Below are 13,364 nucleotides of genomic sequence, written 5' to 3'. Positions count from 1 at the left end.
GTTCTGTCACTATCAGTTTGTAGTAAGCCCTTTGCAAGAGAAAATACATGAAATTGTACTGTCAATTATTTAATAGCTGTGGTTTTGCTCAGGAGGATTTTATCTCAGAGAATATCGTTTAATTTGTATCATGGTCTTGCAGACTAGAACACATCAGTGCAGGTGTCTTGACCATTGAGCTAGAAAAAAAAATATGGTTATGTTTATGTTATAGAAGACCAAGGAGTTTTGTAATCATACAAATAATCCATGTTAAAACCAATAGTTACAAGACAAAGTGTATATTGTTTTCAATTTAATAATCTGTTCATAATGACAAATCTTTTGTGCAAAAGATAGTGCATTTTGCACATGACAAAGTCAACAAGCACTGCAATTAGTGTAGGCTGCACCTATTTCAGCAGTGCACTGTTTGGATGCTGCCATTTGTTGGAGTGGATGACCATGCTCAGGTAGGCTACTGTTTGAAGTGATTTGTTTTGACAATAAGATAAAAACATAATGGGCTGGTTGTGTTCATGCCAAATGAAAAGGTAATATAAATTAATTGTTTGCCGTTAAATTACATGTATTTCACTGCATCGCATTGCTAGCTGTGCCACTAGAGATCCTGGTTCGAGTCCAGGCTCTGTCGCAGCCGGCCGCGACCGGGAGACCCATGGTGCGCACAATTGGCCCAGCGTTGTCAAGGTTAGGGGAGGGTTTGGCCGGCAGGGGTATTCTTGTCCCATCAGGCACTAGCATCTCCTGTGGCGGGCCGGGCGCAGTGCACGCTGACACGGTCGCCAGGTGTACGGTGTTTCCTCCGACACATTGGTGTGGCTGGCTTCCGGGTTAAGCGGGCATTGCGTCAAGAAGCAGTGCGTAGTGTTTCGGAGGACGGACGGCTCTCGACCTTCGCCTCTCCCGAGTCCGTACAGGAGTTGCAGCGATGGGACAAGACTATAACTACCAATTGGATACCACGAAATTGGGGAGAAAAAGGGGTAAAATAATAATAAATACATTTAAAATATATATATTTTTTACATGTCTTTACTATTAGGCCCATAAAAAATAATTATAGGTCCCATGAAAAAATGTGAGACCCCTGAATGGCATGGTATAAAGCACGGAATGAATCGCACTCTGTCCCCCTGCTAAAACACAAAATCCAGATTGTGTCTTTAAAGTGATTGAATAGTGTCATAATGTACAGTGGGGGAAAAAAGTATTTAGTCAGCCACCAATTGTGCAAGTTCTCCCACTTAAAAAGATGAGAGAGGCCTGTAATTTTCATCATAGGTACACGTCAACTATGACAGACAAATTGAGGAAAAAAATTCCAGAAAATCACATTGTAGGAATTTTAATCAATTTATTTGCAAATTATGGTGGAAAATAAGTATTTGGTCACCTACAAACAAGCAAGATTTCTGGCTCTCACAGATCTGTAACTTCTTCTTTAAGAGGCTCCTCTGTCCTCCACTCGTTACCTGTATTAATGGCACCTGTTTGAACTTGTTATCAGTATAAAAGACACCTGTCCACAACCTCAAACAGTCACACTCCAAACTCCACTATGGCCAAGACCAAAGAGCTGTCAAAGGACACCAGAAACAAAATTGTAGACCTGCACCAGGCTGGGAAAACTGAATCTGCAATAGGTAAGCAGCTTGGTTTGAAGAAATCAACTGTGGGAGCAATTATTAGGAAATGGAAGACATACAAGACCACTGATAATCTCCCTTGATCTGGGGCTCCACGCAAGATCTCACCCCGTGGGGTCAAAATGATCACAAGAACGGTGAGCAAAAATCCCAGAACCACACAGGGGGACCTAGTGAATGACCTGCAGAGAGCTGGGACCAAAGTAACAAAGCCTACCATCAGTAACACACTACGCCGCCAGGGACTCAAATCCTGCAGTGCCAGACGTGTCCCCCTGCTTAAGCCAGTACATGTCCAGGCTCGTCTGAAGTTTGCTAGAGTGCATTTGGATGATCCAGAAGAGGATTGGGAGAATGTCATATGGTCAGATGAAACCAAAATAGAACTTTTTGGTAAAAACTTAACTTGTTGTGTTTGGAGGACAAAGAATGCTGAGTTGCATCCAAAGAACACCATACCTACTGTGAAGCATGGGGGTGGAAACATCATGCTTTGGGGCTGTTTTTCTGCAAAGGGACCAGGACGACTGATCCGTGTAAAGGAAAGAATGAATGGGGCCATGTATCGTGAGATTTTGAGTGAAAACCTCCTTCCATCAGCAAGGGCATTGAAGATGAAACGTGTCTGGGTCTTTCAGCATGACAATGATCCCAAACACACCGCCCGGGCAACGAAGGAGTGGCTTCGTAAGAAGCATTTCAAGGTCCCGGAGTGGCCTAGCCAGTCTCCAGATCTCAACCCCATAGAAAATCTTTGGAGGGAGTTGAAAGTCCGTGTTGCCCAGCGACAGCCCCAAAACATCATTGCTCTAGAGGAGATCTGCATGGAGGAATGGGCCAAAATACCAGCAACAGTGTGTGAAAACCTTGTGAAGACTTACAGAAAACGTTTGACCTGTGTCATTGCCAACAAAGGGTATATAACAAAGTATTGAGAAACTTTTGTTATTGACCAAATACTTATTTTCCACCATAATTTGCAAATAAATGCATTAAAAATCCTACAATGTGATTTTCTGGAATTTCTTCTCATTTTGTCTGTCATAGTTGACGTGTACCTATGATGAAAATTGCAGGCCTCTCTCATCTTTTTAAGTGGGAGAACTTGCACAATTGGTGGCTGACTAAATACTTTTTTTCCCCACTGTAATTGCCAGATTTGCTCAAGTAGGCTAATTCTGTCTCATATCAGGAGACAATAGATCGAGACCCTGGCTATAGCCTAGGCTTCAGCAACTGCAACTGAAGATAAGACGTTTTGGCAATCAATCAGCTATTGGGCACCCTGATTAAAACGCTCATTCGGGCCTAAACTATACTCAACAAAAATATAAACGCAACAATTTCAACGATTCTACAGAGTTACAGGTCATATAAGGACATCAGTCAATTTAAATTAATTAATTGCACCCTAATCTATGGATTTCACATGACTGGGCAGAGGCACAGCCATGGGTGGGCCTGGGAGGGCATAGGCCCACCCACTGGGGAGCCAGGCCCAGCCAATCAGAATTCGTTTCCCCCCACAAAAGGGCTTTATTACAGACAGAAATACTCCTCAGTTTCATCAGCTGTCCAGGTGGCTGGTCTCAGACGATCCCGCAGGTGAAGAAGCCGGATGTGGAGGTCCTGGGCTAGCATGGTTACACGTGGTCTGCAGTTGTGAGGCCGGTTGGATGTACTGCCAAATTCTCTAAAACGACATTGGATGGGGCTTATGGTGGAGAAATGAACATTCAATTATCTGGCAACAACTCTGGTGGACATTCCTGCAATCAGCAAGCCAATTGCATGCTCCCTCAAAACTTGGGACATCTGTGGCATTGTGTTGTGTGACAAAACTGCACATTTTTAGAGTGGCCTTTTATTGTCACCAGTACAAGGTGCACCTGTGTAATGATCATGCTGTTTAATCAGCTTCTTGAAAAGCCACACCTGTCAAGTGGATAGATTATCTTTGCAAAGGAAAAATGCTCACTAACAGGAATTCAAACAAATGTGTGCACAGAATTGGAGAGAAATAGGCTTTTTGTACATATGGAAAATGTCTGAGATGTTTTATTTCAGCTCAAGAAACATGGGACCAACACTTTACATGTTGCGTTTATATTTGTGTTCAGTATATAATCTAATTTGACACAGCTGTTCATATTTTAGCTCACTGGGCCGCTGCACCTGGTAGAGAAATCAGTCACTTAATAGAGGGAATATCTCAGGTGCTCTCTTTGCGCCATCTGCATCACTTTGGCTGCGTTTACACAGGCAGCCCAATTATGATATTCTTTCCACTAATTGGTCTTTTGACCAATCAGAACTTTTTACATCAGATATTTTTCAAAGCTGATCTGATTGGTCAAAAGACCAATTAGTTGAAAAAATATTAAAGCATGCCTGTATAAAAAGCAGCCTCTCATAATAATATATAATATGCCATTTAGCAGACGCTTTTATCCAAAGCGACTTACAGTCATGTGTGCAAACATTTTTACGTATGGGTGGTCCCGGGGATCGAACCCACTACCCTGGCGTTACAAGCGCCATGCTCTACCATGTGTCATCGCTGTCTAAACCCAAGCAAGCGGATAGCTGTGTGTGCTGGCGTGCAATATGATTTAATCAACCTAATAAATACTATTTTTAGACGAAACCAGGTGGACATAGGACACCCAATGTCTGAGAGAAAATTGTGGTTCGTTTAGAAAGGTCTAAAATTCGCTAGCATCCCAGTGCATTGAAAACCAGGTGGGCCATTATGCCTTTGTACTGTCACAGAAATTAGTTCCTTGAGGTTTTTATTATTAATTTGCACCACAGGAGGTTGGTGGTAATGGCTGGAGCTTTTAGGTGGAATGGTATCAAATACACCAAACACATAGCTTCCATGTGTTTTGATGCCATTCCATTTGCTCCGTTCCAGCCATTATTATGAGCCGTCTTCCCCTCAGCAGGCTCCACTGAATTTTGCACTGTATTGTCATTCAATAGATATTCAAAGCACAGGCATTACAATGATTTAGCATATTAATTAGCTACAAATCCCTGAATTGGTTAGACTTAATTTATGCAATAAAGCATTTGCAAATTGCAATGGTTCCCTAAAAGCATCAGCACAGACTAGGCCCTATACCATAATGTGTTATCTTATTTAGTTGTTTATTTTTGTAATTGTATAACACTTCCCAAAGCTGAGATCTGCACATGTCTAGGCTGCCCTTCTCGCGGGCGTCACGCCCTCGCACTATCAGTAGCCTAGTCTATACCTCGCTCTCAACTCTGCATACTAGCATGAGATGAATCTTTTAACCGTTACACATGACGCTGGGCAGTTGTGGGCGATACTCTTCTTGCAGCTGGCTGGGCGACACTCCCGCAGCCTTATGCAACAGCGACCCTAAGCAGCGCACGGTTTTTAATGGTTTCTTTCTTTCATGCGACCGAAGAAGGACCGTTTAACGGGAGATTTCGACGATGAGTAGCTTTATGAATATGGCGTGTATTGGAGACTTTGACCCATTCACCGCTGCCATTCCAGCCACCAAAGTTGAGCTCACGGTGTCCTGTAGGTGAGTAGAGGGGCACTTTAAGCATTCCCTTCGCATTGTTGTCAATTGAGTAACGGAATGCTTGCGGTATAGGCTAAGATTCTGGAGAACGGTGGATATGTTTGGTAAACTGCTAAATATAAATTGTTTAGTCTGAAATTAGTCAAGTTTTCAACACATTTCAGTCAAGCATTCTCGCACTAACGATTCCTTATTTTTGAGATTTGGCCAGAAAACTGACATCTATTAGGCAATAAACATTTCATTTAATCTATAAATTTTTATTGAATTTAATATTACCATTATCATGATAGTCCATTGCTTTACTGGCGGATCAATCACGGTTAGCCTACATTTGAGGGATGTTTAAATTCAAGTTTATGACGGTGGAACGATGTGTGTGCCATTAGTGTTTCCTAACGTGACAGCTCGCGCTTACTTTTGTGCTCGGCTCCACTTAATTAACTAAACAAACCACCGTCCAGAAAATGCATGCTGCTGCTGAGAGATAATTTATGGATGCTTTACCATCTCTCCGGAGAGATGTGACTAACAGTCAGTTACAACTCTAGTAGCAAACAGCAGCTGGCTGGCTCGGGATCCTGAGTTGCGTAAGAGCCATGCGCCTCTGTCAGCCTGGGGTCTCCGCGGAGGTCCTTCTACCAGAGAGAGCTGATGCTCCGGCGGCTGGTCGGTCTCACAGTCAGTCACAACACTCACAGTGGAAATAATTTAACACACACACACACAGAGAGAGACGTGGATTCTCCCAGTGCGGAGTTGGTGCACACCTGAGATTGTGGCGCTGAAGGTTGTCTGCTTCAATGATGCTCAGTCTCCGATAACCGCTATTACAGCTTGTTTGATTAAGAGCCAGATCGCAATTTACTGGGAGGGAATAGTCCAAAATAGGGGAGGGTTGTCAAACTTTTATTTTTCTTTGTGGAGGGTTGTGTGTCTTTTGTTGGGCACCGGGGATGATAGTGCGTTTTTTTTCCTGGTTAACATTCGCTCTTTTGCAGGTTTAGGCTATATAATTTATTCCATCCTAGCCAAATTTCCTCATCTGGTTGCATGAGCCTCCCCTATATCAAGGTGTTTTGGTACTTATCTTATGCACTACGCTTTTCCATGTGGTAACTTTTACTATACCACAGGTCAGTAAAGTCTAGCTGTCTAACCTGCCCTCTATCCACCATTCACAGTGACAATAGTGGTAGGTGGATCGTTTAGCCAGATCTACAATAGGCTAAATAGGAATCATACTACATATAAAGGCATTCAAAGCTGCATCAATTTTCAATATGAATTGACAAGAACAAATGGGAATAAATGATAGGTAATGGACAGGCCAGGTGCATCATTGGGTATGAAAGAACAGTGAAGACATGAAACACACAGCTCAGAAAGCTCCCCTATTGATCTTGTTTAGGGACAATACAGTTATCCTACCTAGACTATAGAATGAATAATTGCATTATTGTTTTCAAGTGAGTACAAAATTATACTCTAGGCTGCAGTGAAAATGTAATTTGAATAACAGTGCAAAAGCCCTGTAATTTGAATGTTTCATTCGATTTGGATCCATTGTGGGTCTACTCTCGACAGTTAATAAGGTCTAGAAAGGCACAGTAGCAGGCCAGTCTGTGTATTTTACGTTCTGATACTGAATGCACTGTCTGTTGCAGATCATCATTCTCCCAAGTCGTCCTATAATAATGTGGCCACATATGCTCTTGGCAGTCCCAGTTATTCAGGGAAGCTTAAAATGCTCTGCCTCCTCTCCAATCCGTGCGGCTATTCCTCACGCACCTAGAACCTAATGCTTCAATATAGCCTAAATATTAATCATTTAACTTTTAAAATGCATTACCTTTCATATGTGGCATAAACACAACCAGTCACAATGTTTTAATCTGATTAGGCTACTTTAAAAGAATCCTGTAGGCATGCGCACGTTCATCCAAAATATAATTCCAGCATCCTCAAAATGGCTTGACATTAACCAGGTTTCCATCCAAACTTTTTATGCAGTAAAGTAGCTTACATGTCGGATAAAAAACGTCACGACATGGAGTTGCATGCAGTTTATTAGACTACAGATGAAATAAATGATGATGAACTTCACAGGGTGGTGAAAGTGCACAGTGATGAGGTTGATGCTCGTTTCAATAAATATAGAGGGTCTTATTCTTGTGACATGATGATCGATGCTTGGTTGCCATTTGCAAATAAAAATAATGTATTTTGTCCAAAGTAATCAGATACAGTGCAGGCTATACCTGTATCTGCAATCTGTTGGCTAGAGCGCATGTGCCAATACCAGAGTGGGCACATTCGCTATACCTATGCAACATTTTTTGTGAGAATAACCGTCGGTAGGCATAGAGTTGAAAATGCAATGGAAACCCATTTAAATTGTATTTTTTATTCGGTACATATGAATTTAACCTCAAGTTATTTTTATGTGTGCTATGTATTACGCACAGACTCTGCAATAAGTCAATTTGATGGAAACACAACTCTGATGGGAAAATGCACAAGGGTTTCCCTTAGCCGGTAGGCTAATTGCAGCTTTTGGCCAATAAAAAAATTAAAAGCCAATAAATAAAATTGTAGCAAGCCAAATTGTCCAGGAGAGACTGGGTGTTTCTCAATATGCATACCACTGTGCTCCACACTCTCATGCTCCGAGTGCATTCTCCGACCACGTTCTCTTGAGTACATTCCTGTGAGGACGAGAGTGTGGAGAACGCATAAAACATTACATTTGAGAAGCACTCACACTCCCCCTACTGTATTACCTCACGCTTCACCCCATTCACTGAACCTTCTTCCAGCCAGGACAATTGCAACAATAGACGAAACAAGATATACACAAAGTAAACGTTTTACTTCATAATTATCAGCTAGATATGTGAATCGTAAATATCTAGCTAGCCAGCTAGTTAAACAGGCAAAAATGACATAAAACTAATGTTATGCAAAGTAGATGTAAATTTTTAATGGGTAGCTACCAATTCTTCGTGGGTAGCTAGCTAGCCAGTCAGCCCTATTGACTTACTATGGACATACCCATTCACTGAACCATCTTCCAGCCAGGACAACAATGGCAATAGAGATTAAACAAGATATACACAAAGCAACTGTTTTACTTCATAACTATCCGCTAGCTATATGTGAATCGTAATAATGTAGCTAACCAGATAGTTTAACAGGCAAAAATGACCTAGATGTAAATTATTTGTGGGTAGCTAGCTAACAATTATTTGTGGCTATCGGGCTAGATAACAGTACAAAAAAAAAAAATGTATGCACTCACTAACTGTAAGTCACTCTGGATAAGAGCGTCTGCTAAATGACTAAAATGTAAATGTAAATGTAGTAGCTATCCAGTTAGCCTTATTGACTTATTATGGGCGTGCGATCTACGGTACGTAGGCAGGTAAACACGCCAAAATTAACACAGCATGTATTTATCAAAGTATCAAGATGAAATATTGTAGTCAGGCACAGGGGTGCAACTTTGGTTTTAGAAGTGGGGGGGACATAATTATATATATTTTATAAATCCAGTCGGATAAACACTCCAAACAGCCTACCCGACCGCTCGGAGGCGTCCGCATGGTTCTAAAGCACACCGTTGCCTCGTTTTGAATCACATTCCAATTATAAAACTGAGGGGGACAAAAATGAAATTTCAGAATGTGGGGGGGACATGTCCCACCCCCCATCCCCAGTGAATGTTGCGCCCCTGGTCAGGCAACATATGAGGTGTGAATAGGCAACGTTTCATTCTGAAGTCGGTGTGTATTTTCTCTGGCTTCAGCTCAAATAATGGTTTCAAGATATTTATTTCCGTGGTTGCGTCATATTTCTTTGCATACCTTCCGTTGAAGCTTGCATCGATGCATGCTTCAAAATATGTACAAATGGAATACGCATTCGAGAAGTGCCCTCCGTGCTCCTTTTCGCATACTTTGATTTGAACTCATACTCTGACCCTCCCATGCTCCAATTTGCATGCTCAGAGCACGGTAGAATGCATTTTGAGAAACACCCACTATCTGTCACAGCCTACACCCCAAATTCGCATTTCAGCACCATTCTCTTATGCTTTGCATGCACGTGAGCCTGCTGCTTTGCTTAGGAAAGAGCGAGCGAGAGAGGAGCCATGGCCACTGTTGATTGTGAAGATGGAGGCTTTTTTCATTGAAGTAAAACAAAAAATAGAGGAAAAATAGAATGCCTGTAGTGAAAAGCCTACAAGGGGAATTTTAATGTTTTCATATTGTAGTGGAAGATGAGAAGAACGTTGGCATGGCCAAATGCAGGCTACTGTGCAACTCCCTATTCAAGTAGGATGCAATTTGGGAACATACATGTATTTATAATCATTTGTTTTATTATTGTGTATTGCCTATTAAATGAAACCAGTTTGTTTAATATGCAAAACCTGTTTTGTTTAATTCTGTTGAGACATTTTCATTGGCTAAATTATATTCAATCTGTCTTTTTAATTGTGTGCTCCATATTTAGTTTAAGATGGGTTATAAGTTGTAAAATAAGTAACATTAGCCTATTTCTGTCATTTGTTGGGTAGGGTAGGCACTTACCTTTGTTGGTAATTGCTGCAATATAGCCTGTTCAGAACATTTGTGAGGGTTTAAACCATATTTCATTCTGTTTTCTTTGGCCAATTATGTTCCAACTGTAATGCTGTGTTTGCTGCAATATAATAGCCTGCTCCTATAGTCCCTATAAACAATTGCTTGATTTACTTTTGATATTGTCCTAATAAAGTTTAAAGCTTTTGTGATGGTGTGGTGTGGCTATTATTAAGCTTTAGCTACTGCAGGCCTATGATATGAAGGCAGTGCGCACCAGCTCTCCAACTGACTCCAACAGTTGAACTTGAGGTGAGGAAGGATGTTTCAGGTCTACCAGTTACTCCTATAATCTAGCAATATAATGCTTATCTTTATACAAAATATTAGGATTAGAAATTAACAAATTAACCTCCTTCTGCAAGTCTGTCTGTATAGCAGACGCAGTAGCCATCTGCATAGAGATATGCCGGCGACATACATTTCTTTCTCTCTCTATCTCTCGGGATAGGCCTAAGCTTCTCTTCCTTATTTTTTTATATACACAGTGCCTTCGGAAAGTATTCAGACACCTTCACTTTTCCCACATTTTGTTACATTACAGCCTTATTCTAAGATTTATTAAATACATATACAGTACCAGTCAAAAGTTTGGACACCTACTCATTCAAGGGTGTTTCTTTATTTGTACTATTTTTTACATTGTAGAATAATAGCGAAGACATCAAAACTATGAAATAACACATATGGAATCATGTGGTAACCAAAAAAGTGTTAAACAAATCAAAATATATTTTATATTTGAGATTCTTCAAATAACCACAGTTTGCCTTGATAACAGCTTTGCGCACTCTTGGCATTTTCTCAACCAGCTTCACCTGGAATGCTTTTCCAACAGTCCCACATATGATGAGCACTTGTTGGCTGCTTTTCCTTCACTCTGCCGTCCAACTCATCCCAAACCATCTCAATTGGGTTGAGGTCGGGGGATCTGATGCAGCACTTAATCACTCTCCTTCATGGTATAATAGCTCTTACACAGCCTGGAGGTGTGTTAGGTCATTGTCCTGTTGAAAAACAAATGATAGTCCCACTAAGCCCAAACCAGATGGGATGGTGTATCGCTGCAGAACGCTGCGGTAGCCATGTTGGTTAAGTGTGCCTTGAATTCTAAATAAATCACACAGTGTCACCAGCAAAGCATCCCCACACCATAACACCTCCTCCTCCATGCTTTACGGTGGGAAAAACACATGCAGAGATCATCTGTTCACCCACACCGCGTCTCACAAAGCCACGGCGGGCTATCTTCTGTATACCTTGTCACAACACAACTGATTGGCTCAAACGCATTAAGAAGGAAATACATTCCACAAATTAACTTTTAAGAAGGCACACCTATTAATTGAAATGCATTCCAGGTGACTACCTCATGAATCTGGTTGAGAGAATGCCAAGAGTGTGCAAAGCTGTCATCAAGGCAAAGGGTGGCTATTCTCAAATATGAAATAGATGTTTACATTTTACATTTACGTCATTTAGCAGACGCTCTTATCCAGAGCGACTTACAAATTGGTAGATGTTGATTTGTTTAACACTTTTTTGGTTATTACATGATTCCATTTGTGTTATTTCATAGTTTTGATGTCTTCACTATTATTCTACAATGTAAAAAAAAAAAAAAACCTTGAATGAGTAGGTGGGTCCAAACTTATGACTGGTAGTGTATATACACACATATATATTTTTTATATTATTATCATACAGTGGACACCTAAGCCTAAAGGCCTATACATGCAATGGCCTGATGCATTTAGTGCTCAAATCTCTGACAGCTGAACAGTGAGGTGGACAATCATTGTTTTAGGAAAGTAGCCTAAAAAACAAAACAAATAGGCTGTAAAGCTTTGCATATGCTACACATTGAAACACAAGGAATAGTGTTTTTGTAATTTGTTATAGGCTCATTTGGCCAATATCCCTCGTTTATTGATCGCGCTGGCTGCGCCAAGTCAGATCTGAATGCATATTGGATGTCCGGTAAATTTCTTCCAGGTCACGTTGTCGGGCGCCAAATTTTCTTTGGCAAGTGCGCCAGTCGTGTGTTACTTTGATTATGCCTGCACATCATGGTTCACCAGCAGCCCCAAACATCTAAAGAATAAGATATAGATTAGGGTTGAATATTTTCTGTGTATTTTACAAATGTTCCATTCTGAGAATAATCACTTTTCTCCCCAAACCGTAAGTGTCATTCTAAAGCATACAGTATGTCTGGATTTGATTAGAGCTTTGATCAGCATGAAAATTAAAGTCTGATGCTACCTGAGCCTGATGAGCCATACATCAAATACATGTTATAATCCTTACATTAAATACATTTTATGAGCCCAAGCCCAAAAAAGGCCAAATTATCATTATCTTCTTATTTTATTTATTTTTTACCAATACATAAACTATGAGAGGCTACCACACATTACCCACGACAGAAAAACATAAAAGCCCATAGATGTAGCTATGCTCTCCTGGGTAAGTAAATGAAAAAAGCTCCAGTAAGCTAATCTTTTTGCGTGTGGACTCTATTACTGTATTGTACTGTATGCGTTCTTTTATCTGTTTTTTGAAACTGGTTTTATTGCTAACTTGAGTTACCTGGGGTGGCAAAGTTCGATGTAGTCATAGCTCTATTTAATACTGTGCGTTTCCCAGCCTCTGTTCTGGATGTGGGGACTGTGAAGAAACCTCTGGTTGCATGTCTTGGGTTGTACTGATGAGTGTCCGAACTGTGTGCCAACTGCTTGAACAGACAGTTCGGTACCTTCAACACACCAATACTTCGCACAAAGACCAATAGGGATGCAGTCAATCTCGCCTCAACTTTGAGCCATGAGAGACTGACATGCATGTTACTGACTCTTTCCCTCCATGTACATCTAAGTGTAATACATGCTGCTTTGTTCTGGACCAACTGCAATTTACCTATGTCCTTCTTTGCTGCACATGACCACACAGCTGGCCAGTAGTCCAGGTGCGACAAAACTAGGGCCTGTAGGACCTGTCTGGTCGACTGAGATGTCAAGAAGCAAGACCCTGTCATGGACAGACCTCTTCCTATTTTAGCAACCATTGAGTCTATGTTTTGACCATGACAGCTTGCTATCTAGGGTTACACCCAGAAGTTTAGTCTCCTCAACTTGCTCAATAGCCACATTATTCAATAATGGATCTAAACGAGGTTTAGAATTAAGCGAGCGATTTGTCCCAAAAATTATGCTTTTAGTTTTTGAGATATTTAGCAACAGCCTATTGCTAATTACCCATTCTAAAACTAACTGGATCTCTATGTTAAGTGTCTCAAAAAGTATTTGATCCCCTGCTGATTTTGTACGTTTGCCCACTGACAAAGACATGATCAGTCTATAATTTTAATGGTAGGTTTATTTGAACAGTGAGAGATAGAATAACAACAACAAAATCCAGAAAAACGCATGTCAAAAATGTTATAAATTGATTTGCATTTTAATGAGGGAAATAAGTATTTGACCCCTCTGCAAAACATGACTTAG

At 40.8% G+C, this 13,364-nt stretch overlaps 1 protein-coding gene across 4 annotated transcripts in view; it reads left to right on the top strand.

Moving 5' to 3' along the window:
- Positions 1–5,117: 5,117 nt before the first annotated feature.
- Positions 5,118–13,364, top strand: part of LOC311137455 (copine-8-like) — a gene marked incomplete at both ends in the record, with an annotated part of 78,692 nt that continues 70,445 nt past the window's right edge. For 3 of the 4 annotated variants that reach the window (XM_084171971.1, XM_084171970.1, XM_084171969.1), the window contains one exon: positions 5,136–5,212. In XM_084171971.1, the coding sequence (XP_084028097.1) occupies positions 5,136–5,212 (77 nt within the window). Of the gene's footprint in view, positions 5,213–13,364 lie in introns of all 4 variants that reach the window. The other variant, XM_084171968.1, reaches the window with a different exon arrangement.

This window comes from Coregonus lavaretus, assembly GCF_964263955.1.
Source record: "Coregonus lavaretus genome assembly, chromosome: 11".
Classification (NCBI taxonomy): Eukaryota; Metazoa; Chordata; class Actinopteri; order Salmoniformes; family Salmonidae; genus Coregonus; species Coregonus lavaretus.
Note: the sequence above shows the minus strand (reverse complement) of the source record. Positions and strands in the feature narration are given on the sequence as shown.